Raw genomic sequence first — 16,194 nt, 5'->3', positions numbered from 1 at the left:
CCACCATCTCAGCTCACAGAGGATACATGGGTACACAGCGAAGCACAAAGAGACTCCCTGCCTCTAACTCAATGCAAGTTTTAGACGTTTATCCCTTTCCTGAACTCTGTTTGACAGGCAGAAATTAGTATCCCTGCACTGGATAATGAGCTCCAAATAGCTCCTGTGTTTTACCCTTCACAGCAGTTGTTCCATCCAACTACGAAGACAAAAGGTTACCTGTGTGAAACAAAGCATATTTCCGTTGCGCAAATTATTCACGGGCACGTCGTCTGGGCCGCTATTATCATATTTAAATTTTTTAATTCCTTCCTAAAGGGGCTTTCCCTCACGAATCCCTTACTTGCGGGGGTTTCGGTATGAGGAGTTCAGGGCCAGGATTATGTACAGATCTTCTGTATACGATGGAAATTAGTTCAATTAAATTGAAAATTATGCAATGTAATTTGACTTAGGTTCACTAGACTGAATATAATGCAATAAATGAACAGAATAATCAAAAGAAATTAAATGCAAGGATCTTAAGTGTTACTTACTGCACTTAGCTTCTTGAAGTTTACAACCCTAAAATCATTTGTCAGCATTTTGTGATTTATTATAGTGATTTTTTAAATGAGTATTTTAATTGCACTTTTGGCTACAAACAAAAAGTTTGGGATCCTAAAATGACACGTAAAAAACATCCAGTTTATATGTTAGTTAATATGGTCAAAGTAAATAAGGCCAAATATGCGGACTGCACAACTTTCAGAACTGAATTAAGAATGACCCCTAAACTTCAATTAAATTTTAGAATTTTGAGTTTAAATTGTGATTGCATACGTAAGGCACAATTGGAATTAAAATTAAGATTTCAATAAAAAATAAATAATAATACATAATTAAGGTGTGTTTCATAAAAAGCTTTTCAGTATACAGCTCTAGAAAAAAAATAGAGACCACTTAAAACTTATGAGTAACTTTGATTTTACCAAATTAAAAACCTCTGGAATGTAATCAAGAGGAAGATGGATGATCACAAGCCATCAAACCAAACTAAACTGCTTGAGTTTCTGCTCCAGGAGTGGCATAAAGTTATCCAAAAGCAGTGTGTAAGACTGGTGGAGGAGAACATGCCAAGATGCATGAAAAATGTGATTAAAAAACACCAGGGTTATTCCACCAGATATTGATTTTGAACTCTTAAAACTTTGTAAACATGATCTTGTTTTCTTTGCATTATTTAAGGTCCGAAAGCTCTTCATCTTTTTTTTCTTATTTCAGACATTTCTCATTCTCTGCAAATAAATGCTCATAAAAATGACAATATTTTTATTTGGAATTTGGGAGAAATGTTGTCTGTAGTTTATTAAATAAAAAAAAAAACAACGTTATTTTTTACTCAAACATTTACCTATAAATAGCAAAATCAGAGAAACTGATTCAGAAACTGAAGTGGTCTTTTAATTTTTTTCAGAGCTGTATATTACATGTGATAACATGAATTGTTTACATATATTATTGTATTATACATCATAATATGTAGCTAATCAAACATAAAACACATCTTTTCTTATTTACAGTACATTCTAATGCACAGTTTGGGCATCTTGCAGAATCACAAAGTAGTACACCTCCTCTGATGATTTACAGTAACTTTAGAACTCTAAGGATGTTAACATAATTAATGGATCATAGCTTTTAGCCTTTCTGCTTTCCCTCCTCCCCCAGGTGGAGACTCAGTGGTTGGCTCAGTGGCCTTGCGGATTGTGATGGGCAGCTGGTGGCTCTTTACCCTGATTGTGTGCTCATCCTACACAGCCAACCTGGCGGCCTATCTTACTGTCTCGCACATGGACAACACCATACGGTAGGTTGCCCTAAATTTTCTTACTCAAATTTACAGTAACTTGGGCTGTTAACACTTCTTTTCTTTTATTTCCAAACTAAACACATGACAAAAATAGTTTGTTTGTTTGCTGTTCAGTTGAAATTTAAGTGTAAGGTCACCTTTAGGGTACCAAAAAGTGCTGAAGTGAGTAAATGTCTCTTACTCTCTTTTATATTACCCTAAATAGGAACTAGCCAAATTGTTTTGAATACCGTATTTTACAGACTACAAAGCGCACTAGCAATGGACGTCTATTTTCTGGTCTATTTTCATACACAATGTGCACCAGATTATAGGCCACACTTTAAGGGACAATAGTAAGGAACAAGAGTGTCGCACAGTAATCTACACAGATTTCTTTTCTGAAAACTGGTTATTTGATTGAGTAAGTCACTTCCGTTTATTTACAGTAAGCTTAGATTTTTGGCATAATAGCTAGCACTGCAGTTAGAGGCTAATGCTAATACTGCTCCAGCCTTGGTGCTGGAGAAACTTTGCTGAAACTCCTTGTTAATGCTGCACTTCAGCAGAGTGGCTTTACTGCTTCTTACAACCTGACTGATTATACACGATTTATAAGGCACACTGTCGATTTTTAAGTGCGCCTTATAGTGCAAAAAATATGGTAGTAGTTTCTCTGCCTAGCTAGGATTAGCATTGTATGCTAGCTGTAGTGACCACTGGTCAGAAATTGTCAGCATTTTCAGACATCCCAAGTTGCAAAAATCAATTTCAGGGAGGTACCCCGGGACCTGGACATGGACCAAGTACTTTGCCTGCCCACGCTAAAAACCGACTGGCTGACTCTCAGACTCTTTGCAGAGAACAGGAACAGGAACCCTCAGAACCCTCTCTGTTTTGGATGCACTCGTTCTAGATTTCGAAAGATTTGATCTGACTTGTGGGCATCAGGGAGCCGTTATTGATATCTGGCATAATTTTGCGGCATTCAAACTTATTTTTTTTATTTAATACTAGGGCTGTCAACGGTAAAGCGCTAACGCGTGCTGTTAATCTGGAATCAGTATTATTTATCACTATGCATTACTATTTTTTAAACGCAAGTTAATTAAGGCAGCAACTTTGACCCCTACTTCCGCCATAATTTGATTTTATCTTCCCTCAAACATGCAACTATATACTATTATTTTAATTGACCCCACTAATATACATACAATTGTATTTTACATTTCTTTCATTCCTTTTTTTTTACATTTAAATATTCACTATAAAAAAATGTGTCTGAAGACAAACAAATGCGATTAATTACAGTTAATGACAGAATGTTGTTGTAATTAATCAGATTTAATTTTTTTATCGATTCACATCACTATTTAATACTAAAACTACAAGGTAATGTATTAAAAATAATAATAATAATAAATTATCCCAACCTGCTCAAACTGCAGAACAGATTAGTTGTGACTGTTGATCTGTTGACTGTTGTTCCACAGTTAGTAAGCTAAATTAGCTTCTAACTCCAACTCTAATCTAAAGAAGCCTAAGTTGGATGCCAAACATGTATAGTTAAGCTAATTAAGCACATATGGACTAATTTAAAATCTCTAAATTAGACTTTATGAAAATAAACAAAGTTGAGATTTTAAATGTTTTAAAATATTTTACAGTCAGTTGGATCTTGTTTTAGATTATTACAGTAAAATGAGATCAATTAAGTATGAATTAAGGCTTCGGTCAACCTGCACCTTTACAAGATTTGTCATTTTTTGCTAGCAAATATCGACAATAGTCTTAAAGGAGCTCCTTTTCCTTCATCCTCGTGTATGTATGTAAAGTCACCCTTGAACCAGCTATTGTTTTGTTTATGATCTGTTTGTTTCTTGTGAGTTTTGAACCAGCCCTGGTCACTAGGTGTTGTTGTTGTTGACCTGCAGAACAGAGCAGAATAAAAGTCTTACCTGTGAATTTCTGCAGCTCCAGGGTGGCATTTGACAGAAGTGTGCTCTGCTCAGGCACTGGCTGCCACATAAAAAAATGTCTGATTGTGATTATGGTCTTACAGAAGGTCAAGCAAACACTTTCCGGTGTTTACAGCTGTTAAAGTTCCTGAAAAGTACATGAACATTAGTTATTTTTGCAGTTTCCACGAATCCACCGCCAGTTTTTCCTGTGTTTTAAACTAATCAGAGCTGAAAAACACACTGTTTGAGTGGGTCGTTCGTCTAATGCGGCTTACACAAAAGGATTTCTGTGAGTTAGCTTTATCCTTCATGGTAATTTAAGCTCAGGTCCTTCCAGGGTCTTAATTACTTAATTAATTCTGCTTTCGACGAGGCTTACAGTTTCGCGCTGCTGTTGGAGGTGAACAGAAATGTGAATATAATTAAAGTCATACATTTAGAGTCTCTCGTCGGCCTATTTATTCATTTATTATTATCTGAAATGGGTTTATTTTTATGTCTGTATTCATTCACTTTTTGTGTCAGAACTGATTTTTGTGTGTGTGTCTGTTAATGGCAGCTTTTATTTTATTAATTTTTTTTAAAGGTAATGTATGCATTTCATGAAATGCTTTTCTAAAACCAATGGGATTATGAATAATACACTATTGCGTCTTGTGAATCTGAGCGTTCCTTTTTTATGTTCTGTAAAAATTTGAGGAATAATGGACCAAGACAGTTCTTTGGTTTCTTTGCTTGTTTTGGCCATAGACATTAATGAAAGAATGTCTAAGAAGCTCTAAATTCCAGCATGGTACTACAAGGACAGAAGCTCAGCCGATCACGTAATATTACAGTACGGGTTGCCGATTGCTTAGAATCATAATGCAATAACCAATGATCTGCTGCCTCAATAACTGCAGAGCTCTGGAATGAACTGAGTCAGGTTTGGTGAATGTCAGGAGAACGCTAACAGTATCTGTTGAAATGCATTGTGCCAACTGTAAAGTTTGGTGGAGGAGGGATAATGCTGCAGAGTTATTTGTAAAGCATAGGCCTCTTAGTTCCACTGAAGGTAAGACTTATTGTTGCAGTATACTAAAACATTTTAAACAACTGTATGCTTTTAAATTCGTTTCTGCTCCAGCAGAACTGTACCCTTTAGCACAGTCATAATTTCAACAAATAAAAAAACACATTAAATGGTCACTGATCAGCAAATAGAAAGGTGTGTAGTGGTGATGTATAACTTTTTTTCTGGGTTTAACAACTCAAGACATGAAAATAAAGGTGAGTATTTTTGTCCTGTAGCCTGGTGCTAGAACTGACTTGCACTGCTGGAGCAGCATTAGCGTTATCCGCTAGCCATCCTTAGATCTAGCTGCTAATGCTGCTGCACCCAGCCTTAGTGGAATCTGGACATCTAAGCTTACTGTAAATAAACAGAAGCAGCTTTACTCATCCAAAAATATATATTTTTTAAGCGCTCGTTTGACTTTACCCTCTCACAACCATCCAGCAGCGAGACCTGTTTGAATTAGAAAGAAAGCATGGCCACACCCCTGTTCCATACTAGTGTCGCTTAAAATGCGCCTTATAATCCGATGTGCTTTATGTATGAAAATGTGTTGGGCCAAGGTTCTGGGATTCAGTATAAATTGTGCTTAACATTGCTGCATTCTCTAATATGAAGTAATATTACAGTTCCTGTTTCTGTCTGTCCTTTTTCTTGCTCCTCCTATTGTACGCCTCCACCTTACTGTTTCTGGTCCCACCTCTGTTTAGTTTGTACGTCCTACTTAACCACAACTTTACCTCGTTTTGTCTTTTATAGAGGTACCTCTTTTTTTTTTTTTTTTTTTGTTGTATTCAAAAATGTAAAAAAAAAATGCATATATCTAAAATGACTATAGACAGATAAATTAATGTTACTTTAGATTTGGTGTTGCAGCAATGGTAATAAATGACTGTTAAACTAATATTATTATTATCAAGTATTACCTGTTGATTCTGTTGATCATAGCCAGCTCAGGGGATACATTAAAAGCCCACAAAGAAGAAAGTCGCACTGGAAAGTCCAATGTTCTCTCAGTAGTTTAAGATAGTCCACTTGTCTATTGCTTTTCAGCTCTATAGAAAAGAATCGCCTGACTACTTCACTATTCTGTTGTTAAATTGCACCTCCATTCATTCAGCCTTCTGCAATTTATGTGGAGCTTCTGTTGATTTTGTGCTGTTTTGGTCTTAATTGCCAGAGTATTCTTTTTCTCTCTTCGCTCTCCAGGATGCTTGGGCCTTTCTGCAGCCCAGACAGAGCTGCTCTCTCCAGTCGTTCTCCTGTTTTATTGATGGAGGTGCTGTTTTGGAGAACGGGCCCAGGGGCAGCCTAATCATGCTGCTTTCCACGATTTAAAAAAGTGCAGGAGCGATCCCGTCAGGCATACTGAACAGTTTAAAATTCAGTGTTTATGCCAGGTATACCGGTCGTAGTGCAGCCCAGTGGACAGCTATAAATTCAGCACCACCCCTCCACTGAGGCCTTGAAAGTCCCAGTCTAACTCCATCTTGGAAGAAAATGCACTCTACAGTAGAGTTTAAAAAGCCACAATGGACTCAAATGCTGCCAGTTATTGACATGGAGTAAAGAATGCTCTGCTGCATAGTTATATCATTTACTTAATGCTAGATTAATGCAATTTGAAAAAATTTGAGACAGTGGGATCTATAGAACACTGTGCGTCTAAAACAAACTCATAGTACTTTTTTAACTGTCCTGTACTTTAACTGTCCTGTTAACCAGACCTTAATTACCCACATTAATCTACTAATAATCCCATTGATAATTTGCTCATGTGGGGCCTGTATATGCTTCGCCCATTTGGGAACCTGAAAAGTTTGTCCATGGGTTTCATGTTGGTCCCAGTTTTGGATGTCAGTGATGGCCCCATCATCAGGAGGGGTTTAACAAGGGCCCCAATCAGGCTTCTACACTGTGGACTACACCACCCATCCCACCGCTGTGAGCCCTACATAAGAATGTTGGCTGGGTCTATACCTATAACTGTCCTGTTAATCAGGATATCCTACACAACTCCGTCATTCTATAACGCGTGTCCTGTTAACCAACCTATACACAGCTTTACTAATCTTCAGAATAATCATAGTTGTATACCAGTTGTCCTTTTTACCAGACCTAAATCATCCATTTTATTCCTCAAAATAATCCTGTAGTTCTAAATATGCCACACGGGCTGTTAACAACACCTGAATTTTTATTAATTTCCATAATAATCCCACAATTCTATACCAAATGTACTGTTAACCACACATAATCCATATTTGTTTGTATCCTAGAGCTTTATTCTGTATTCCATAATTCTTTAACCTATAAGCACCTCTACTATCTCTAAAATAATCCCTAAATAAATCCTGTAGTTATTGTAGTATATTGAGGATCCTGTTAACCAGACCTGAACCAGCTTTATTAAGCTTCAACATATCACCATAGTTATATAGCGAAAGTTCCATTAGCCTAATCTACACAATAATATCATGGTTTTAAGTGTTCAGATAACCAAACATTTAATCTCTGAATTAAACTGTGTTTTGGACTTATTATGAAAAAATAAACAATTATTTTGGTGATTAATAAACACTTAACTAGGACACTATGTTTATACAAAGTGTCCAGTCAGCTAAACTTAAATCAACCTTATTAATATCTTAAATAATCCAAATTCTGTTTATAAACTGGACTCATAATATATTTTTTTGAACATTATTTTATTCTTTCTCCGCTGGGCATGTTTTAGATGGCTCTCTTATGTTCAGTACAGATGAGGTGCAGTGGCTCTTGTTTGTTGCTCTGCCTGGCTTTGTTTCTTGTCCTGTTGATCAATGCTGCATGAGTCAGACCTTGCTGTCTGTTACCTCCGAATCAAAATCTGGACACGACCAAAGAGGGCAGGAGAATGTGTGATTGTGCCTGGCCTGGATTCTGCTCATCAAGAGTTGAGCAGTGGGACCTGGATCCAAGGCAATTTCCTTCTAAGCCTGAGTGAAATCTGATGGGTTGCATAACCCAGAACCTGGTTCACATATAACCACAGACAAATGTGTTCATGCTACTGCAACCTGTACCAGACCTTTCTTGTTCTATACATAACATACTGTACATTTTTTACCCCTTGTTCTCTTAGATCTAGCCATTATCCCTACTACTGTAACTGTAACCACCCTGTACATAACATTCCAGATTTTCACACTAAAAGGCAAATTTAAAATCCTTTAATTGTCCCAAAAAATGTCAGTGTGCCTTATGTATGACGTTTATTATACAGGTAATAAGAAAGAGTAAAGCCACTCCTCTGAAGTACAGCATTATAAAAGAGTTCCAGTACCGGGGTTGAAGCAGCATTAGCATACATTGGCCTGCAGCCTGCTGCTAACCCCAGCTAGCACTGCTGGAGCATCATAAACCTTAGCTGCTAACCACACTAGCTCTTCCATCGTTCAAAGTTGAGTATATCGGACTGTAGTCTGCGCATTTGCAGTGTTAAAACAAGCTACGTGGGACGAACCGCTAGCTAATATCGCCCTGGCTTACGGGAACACTCAGGGTTCCTCAGTGTAGTGATGTCGGACGGCATTAGCCGCTAACCGCTAGCAGTTAGCCACTAATGCTAATGCTCCAGACTTAGTGCTGAATAAATAAACAGAAGCACTTCACCCATACAAATAAACAGTTTTCAGGAGAGAAATCTTTAGTTTTCTTTTAGCTTTAGCTTATTTACCCCCCTTTCTCTAATTTTGCTAATTATAGGTACATGTTTGAGTAAAATGAACATTGTTGTTTTATTCTATAAACTACGGACAACATTTCTCCCAAATTCCAAATACAAATAGTCATTTAGAGCATTTATTTGCAGAAAATGAGAAATAGCCGAAATAACAAAAATATCCATAGCTTTCAGACCTCAACTTATGCAAAGAAAACAAGTTCAAATTCATAAAGTTTTAACAGTTTAGAAATCAATATTTGGTGAAATAACCATGCATTTTTGCATGTTCTCCTCCATCAGTCTTACACACTGCTTTTGGATAACTTTATGCCACTCCTGGTGCAAAACTTCAAGCAGTTTAGCTTGGTTTGTGATCATCTTTTTCTTAGGACTGTGGGACTGTGTAAAAGAGTGGACAGTGTTTAAAAACTCCAGCAGCACTGCTGTGTACTGTACAACATGCACAACAGAGTGAAGGAAGTGGTCATAACAATGTGACTAGATTGTGTTTAAGTCAATCTTCATTTTACAAGATACCTTGGCATGAAAATAAATGGTAGCACAATTTTCTACATTTCATTTACATTCACTGCAATCTGTGTTTATTCTACAAACCTGACAAAACACATCAGGCGACGATGCTGGTGCTAATTAAGTATTAATTATCACACACACTTAAAATGAAAATGTGAGCCTTTTTGCAGTGTGTCATGTACCTGCCAGACAGAGGTGCTAGTGTTGTGTAACAGTTAAAAAGAAACTAGAGCTTATTGCTAACTCAGACTTTCTTTACCTTTTTATTACATTACATTACTTCGGCAGACGTCAGATAGTCATGTTGATTTTTTGAGTTTTTATCTGCAACTACCACCACTGAACTATACTTATATAACACCTTACCACTGCACAGAACAGCCTATCTTTCTCTGGTTCCACCCACCTACAACAACACAGGGCCTTGGCCTTTATATCATGCATTCCTCTGGCTTTACTGTAACCTTCATCTGTGCCTTGACTTCATTTTCCTGCATTATTACACTGTCCGAAAGCATGAGTCTGCATTACTTTAACATCCTTCACAAAACAAGCAGATTCAAACAGCTTGTGGTTTATTTATTATGAATCCACGGCATGACAGTGTCTCACCATTTAAAGGGCAAATCTGTCATGTGAGGATGGGATTGGGTATTAGTTGCATGGGCACGTGTATTCCAGTCAAACTGAAGCCCTATCTGGACGGGATTAGTTTCTCAGGGGGTCCTGGGGTAGTTTTCTCTTTTATGGGAGTTCCTCTGTGATTTTGTTTCCGTACAGAATGGCCATGTATGTGTTTTTCTCAGACGTCCTCTTAGAAAATTACAGGCTAAATTACTTACTGTTTTCCACTGAACTCTGTGGTCCTCCAGTAATTTTACTCCCATCCGGACGCACATCTCTGACTTTCATCACCTCACGTTTAATAAAATAGCTATTTGTCCACTGCCACACACTGTAATTACACTTCGGTGCACATTTCCACGGAGATCTATGCAAACACAACTGCGAGTGGAAATGTAGGAGCTACTGAACTCAATGTCATGTGACAGAGAAAGCCAAAAAAAAAAAACTCACTGGTCCTCCTGTTTTTTCAATTGCAGACCGGATGCAAGAGTTTTATCACTGAGTAGAAGTTAAAAAATCCAATCCAATCCAATTCAAGTCTTCAGAGATAAAAATAAACAGTATGTACTAATTGACAACCAGCATGTAAAATGACTACTAGAATGCACTTTCAAATCAATGGAGAGGGTTGTCAGCCCCAGCTCCTTCTCCTCAGATGTGAAGCTCATGCCTGGGTTGTCAGGTTGAGAACACTGAACCTACATAAGCAAGTGCTAAAAAAATCTCAAATCTCAAATATGTGCTGCTTTGATAGCCCAGCTGGAATAATTTAAAATGCCCATGCCTAATAACAGTTGTGATAAATTGTCTTGTAGGTTTTTTTTTTTCTGGGCTGTAAGCTGACTCCATCTGTCAAACACACTGACAATATTTACTCTTATTTTACTTTGTCTCTGGTCTTGGAGCGTTTTCAGAAGGAAACGAGCGAATGCAGCATTCTGTGTTCACTTTCCATTGTGTTCTATACCTGGCAACCTGGGGTGTGCAAACAGGACTGGGGAATGGGCAGTGGGTAGAATCAGAGGTAAAAACACAAACAGATTCAACAATTCAACAAAGAATTTAAGAGATGCCAGTGCTTAAATTTAGCATGCTTCATTAATATTTGACATCACATCCTGATCATTTTATAGATCAGAACAGAAGATAATAATACTGGTCATTTAAGGTTTAAAATGGCAGTCCGTATTGTTTTGTTTCTAAACTGAAAGCAGAAGCATTTCTAAGTGGAGAAGGAACAAAATATAGTATTTAATGGTACCACATCCCTGCTATGCCTAATATATTCATTCTAAAAACTGGGGTGTTGGGTCGGTTTTTGCGGAAGTTCTTCTGACCACGTCACGCGTCTTTGCATAATTACGTCACATGTACAACCTCTCAAAGAAGATCCGGCTCAGTTTTACTGAACACGAGCGGCTGATTTTAATCAAGCTGAATCCATTCAGGTTATGGCTTCTTGCAATCCGACAATCCCTTACATGTTTCTTTCCTATTCCTTGTTGGATTTGAATTTGTATGTGGATGACACAATACAAATGTAATAATCTTGGTGTCTGTTATACAGGACTTTTCAGGACTTGGCGAGACAAATGGACTTGGATTATGGTACAGTGCGGGACTCCGCCGTATACGATTACTTCCGAGCCAAAGGTACCAACCCCCTGGAGCAGGACAGCACTTACGCCGAGCTGTGGCGGACCATCAGCAAGAACAATGGCCAAGACTACTCTGTATCCAGCCCCTCAGAGGGCATCCGCAAGGTACACTTCACAGCTATAAAAAAATAATAATAATAAAAAAAAAAAAACTAGCGGCAGTTTTCCATGTGCATGGATTACACCTAGTTTTGGACCACAGCATGTTGAATGGAGATTTTCCATTGAAAGGAAAATATAATCTATGACTGGGCTTAATCACTGTTTGGGAAACTCTCCCATAATGTTTGGTTAACATAAACTGTATGGTATTATTTAAGTCGTTCACCAGTGGTTACAGAATGTTGCTCATAGGACATTGGAGGAGTTGAACACCAGTAGATGCTTTTGGTTGGTGCCCTATTCTCAGTCCAGCACTGCAGTGACACTGAGGTGTTTAAGAAAAACAGCAGCACTGCTGTGTCTGATTCACTCGTACCACTAGCACAACACACCATCACCACAGTCACTGCACTGGTAAGAATGATCCACAACCCACAGAATACTTTCCCTGTGTGGGTACTGTGGGGTCCTGACCACGGTAAAAGAACAGGTTAAAATGAGGATACTCTGTAGAAACAAGAAAGTGCTTATAATATTTTCATTGGAGGGTGCATCTGTACTGTATAGCCAAACATCTCTCAAACTGCCAAAGAACTGCTGTTCTGGGTAAATTCAGTTGGTTGTCATCATAGTAATATCTACATTAACCTCAATGATGAATGCTACCATCAGTGAGGAATATGATTAGGATGTATTCGCTCTTTCTCTCTTTTACATGTTATTTGTCAACAAACAAATATACTGTTCTCCCAAACAAAACCTAGAGCAGCATATTAGCTCGGCCAATTATAGAAGGTTAATCTTGAGACCAGTTAATCTCCGCAGACAGAGGGACTAAATTCATTCCTCACACGTGTGCTGCTTAACAAACCCCTGACACGTTTGCACAGATTTATTCTGAGGGACAGTTCCAGTGTTTTAATGAGAGTAATTATTTTTAATCATTCCATTTTTCAGCGGCTGCAGAAACGTTTACAGAGAATCACGAGCGTCAACAATTCAACGTCTGTCTTTTCTGCTCTGTGACATTTCTTTTTCTTCACAAATCATCGCACTAAACCTGCTAATGTGACAACAGCTATTTTTATTTACACAATGGCAAGTTTTGCTCTTTGTTCAAGCTAATATGTGAAGGGAATAAAAAACAAAGAAGTTAATGATGACAAACAAAGAGGAAAAACAAAAGTAACCTGTAAGATGTCTGCGTTGGCTAATGAGCCTGAATGCTAGAAGCTTTTACAGGGTTTCCAATCTGCAAGTGACTGCCATGCAGTGTTTTCTCAAACAGAAAATCAGTTTATCCTCTGACAACCCATACAAAAACATGTTACTCACTTAAGTTGTACTTTAATACCATAGTCTCCATAGTTGCAATGATGCACTTTACTGTAGATCTCATAACAAAATACATTAAGACTAGACCAGCTGTAGACAAGAAGAGGTCTCAGAACAAGTAGCCTGGTGATTAAGACCAGTCACAGTCAAGAGAAGGTCTAAGAACATGAAAATTACGGACTGAGACCAGTTGCTGACCAGACGAGGTCCCAGAATACCTGATGGTGGTGATGGCAGCAAGAGGTGGTCTCAGAACATGTAGCATTGCGATTAAGACATTTACATTTAACATGTTTAGAAGATTTATGAACAACCACTTACAAAAGTGACTGTTTACTTTGAAGATACCGTCATACTCTGAAAATGGTCATCAAGAGGAGCTGCAATCAAGAGGTCTTAGAACATGTAATATGATTAAGAACAGTTGCCATCTGGAAATGGTTTCAGGACAAATTAAGTGAGGATTAAAACTAGCTTTAGACAAGAAGGGATCTCAGATGGTGTGGTGATTAAGACCAGTTAAGGTAGATATATACTTGCTGTTAACTACGCGTTAACAGTTGTGTCACCAAGTCCGGAGCTATCCGAAGCCCTTTCTATGTTCTGCCCTTTAGTGGAAGCCTCCAGTTACACGCGTTGCACATAGGCTATTATGTTCTCAGTCACATTCACAACGCAGCCAGTTGTCTACGCGAACGCATGGGAAAACAGCAAGTATGTTTCTACCCTTACAAACTGGAGGAAGATCCCAGATCAAGTGACATGTTGATTTAGACCACTAAATTTGTGGCTGGCTCAGAACATCTCAGAACAATTGGCTTGGTAATTATGGCCAGTAGCCATCATCAAGAGGAGACCTCAGAAAGAGTAGCATGGTAAATAAAAACAGCTGCAGTTGGGATGAAAGAGGTGGAAGAACAAGTGAGATAATGATTAAGACCAGGCCCACCCAGGTTAGAGAGAGATAGCCCTGATCAAGTAATGTGGGGATTAAGACCAGTCACCATCTGAGACCACCACTTGAGAACAGGTGTAAGTAATGATTAAACCTAGGCACAATGAAGAGGAGAATAAGTAATAAGTAAAGGAGAGGAGAATAAGTAGTATGGTGGTAAAGACCAATCACCATCAAGTGATTAAGGGCCCTATTTTAGCGATCTATAGTGCACTGGCCAATGAACTGTTGAAGGGGTATAAGGTAGCAAAGAGTATTGCAACATGCTTTGCACAGCCCTGCAGGCATATAACCATATTAGACATTGTCCTGAAGTAAAATTTTTGTCATCTGATGTCATGACCAACATTCATCTTGAAATTACCGTCTTATTAACATTGGTGGCCAGCTGGGAGGGTGTACAATAAGGCTCTAAAACTGATCTTAGTCAGGAGGAGGCCCATGAACAAGTGACATGGTGATGAAGACCAGTTGTAGACCAGAGGAGGTCTTAAAACTAGTTAAGTGAGGATAAAGGCTAGGCACAGGTTAGAGGAAGATCCCAGATCAAGTAATGAAGGGGATTATTTTGGACAAAAAAAAAGCATATTTTTCATTTAAAGTACACTGCTAGCTTTACCACCCTTTTTTGAGTAATACTGACTGGGTGATTGCACAATACAGTCCATGCAATTAGTCATATTAAGGAATAAATCAGAATTAGTATGATTCAATCCAGCACGAGAACCCAGTTCACATGGTTCATGGCTTCTTTCCACAGGCGAAGAAAGGCCCGTACGCGTTTCTGTGGGACATGGCCGTAGTGGAGTACGCGGCCCTGACGGACGACGACTGTACCATCACTGTGTCGGGAAACAGCATGAGCAGTAAAGGCTACGGTATCGCCCTGCAGCACGGCAGCCCCTACAGAGACCTCTTCTCCCAGAAGTAAATATCCACATACTCACTGCTGCTTGCTCCCTAACTGCTCCATAATGTACCAATAATACCTTCTTCCAATGCTTTCCCTTATTTTCTCCATTCTCCATAACTCACCTCCAAACTAGATTAACTGCATGTAGACAATAGCTTTTATCAAAAGTCCAGGGGCACAAGGTAGCACAGAAAAATCACATTCATAAGAAGTACTACAGTGTGATTAATCTTGGTGGAATGCAGGCTCTAGTGAAGAAGGTATAGAAAACAAAGTGTACTTTGCAAGAAAATTACCAGATGAACGTGTCGTGCTGGAGATGTTTAAGTACTTAAGCAACAGACGGGAGATGAAGCAATCACATGACTCCTATCTGAATAAACACTTCCTTGGTTGTGGCGTTTTAAAATATGCATTCGGAAATAACGAACGGCAACCTCGTATAAGTGGTTATACTGAAGCAGAGAGACAGGGAAGTATGGATAGCTTATAAATTACTGCCACTTTCCATTAAGTGCAGAGCTTTGTTTCATTACTTGCAGTTCCATGGGCCCGATTTTTACCCATTACAAATTGATCCCTTTGCGAACATAACAGATGCAGGCAGATTACACAAATCTCCACATAATCACTTGTAACCAATTAAGACTGCATAATCATATCGCCTCTGTTTTTGAAGAAGCAGGAGAGCAGTTCTCTCCGCTGCCTTCTCACGTATTCCGTATTGATCCATCTAGAATATCCTAGCCTGACTCAACAGCTTGCAACACGGGCCGTGAGCGTTAGCTGCCCGCCGAAAGCTTACGTAAGTCTCTCAGGCCCTCACCGGAGTCTTAATGATTGCCAGACCTCTCCATTATAGCATGTCAATGCAACTCCCACAGGTTCATACCCAATTACTTCTTCAAATTGTTGGAAGGAGCACTTCTGTGACCATCCGCAATGACCAGACACGGCAGCTAAGAATAGTGATTGGATGAGCTTTGTTACAGCAAGAAAGGTCTAGCGCTGTAGAGGATAAGCGTAATCTCTCGACTCTGGTCAGACTGTAATTGTTTCATGTGTAATTTCAGACTGATTACATCATGACCTTCAGCAGACAGCTGAACACAACAGTGAAAAGTTTATTCTAAACTGCTGCATAGTTACCGTCGTCTCCAACCAGACTCTAACCAGGATTATTTTGTAGCTGCTTTTACAAATAGAAAACAAGCCAGAACCCAAGTCTGGCCCACAATTTATAATTTACTTACACTGCAAGTGGCCCACACTTACAGTGAAAGATATGCTCTACTCAAACGAGCACTGGATATTAATCTACACAGATTTCTCTCCTGAAATTAAATAAAAATACTGTTTATTTACAGTAATCTTATATTTCCAGGTGCAGCAGCATTAGCATAAGTGGCTAACCGCTAGCACTAGCGGGAAGTAAATCTGCCCAACAGCGCTACACTGAGGAACCCTGAGCGTTCCGATAAGCCAGTGCGATATAAGATAGCGCTTAGTCCCACATAG

At 38.7% G+C, this 16,194-nt stretch overlaps 1 protein-coding gene across 1 annotated transcript in view; it reads left to right on the top strand.

The window, feature by feature from the left end:
- grid1b (glutamate receptor, ionotropic, delta 1b) overlaps positions 1-16,194 on the top strand; it is a 566,616-nt gene that overhangs the window by 534,522 nt on the left and 15,900 nt on the right. The window contains exons 12-14 of the mRNA XM_022669150.2: positions 1,711-1,849; positions 11,281-11,476; positions 14,524-14,690. Coding sequence (XP_022524871.2) covers positions 1,711-1,849; positions 11,281-11,476; positions 14,524-14,690 — 502 coding nt within the window. The remainder of the gene's footprint in view (positions 1-1,710; positions 1,850-11,280; positions 11,477-14,523; positions 14,691-16,194) is intronic.

This window comes from Astyanax mexicanus, chromosome 15 (genome assembly GCF_023375975.1).
Source record: "Astyanax mexicanus isolate ESR-SI-001 chromosome 15, AstMex3_surface, whole genome shotgun sequence".
NCBI lineage: Eukaryota > Metazoa > Chordata > Actinopteri > Characiformes > Acestrorhamphidae > Astyanax > Astyanax mexicanus.
Note: the sequence above shows the minus strand (reverse complement) of the source record. Positions and strands in the feature narration are given on the sequence as shown.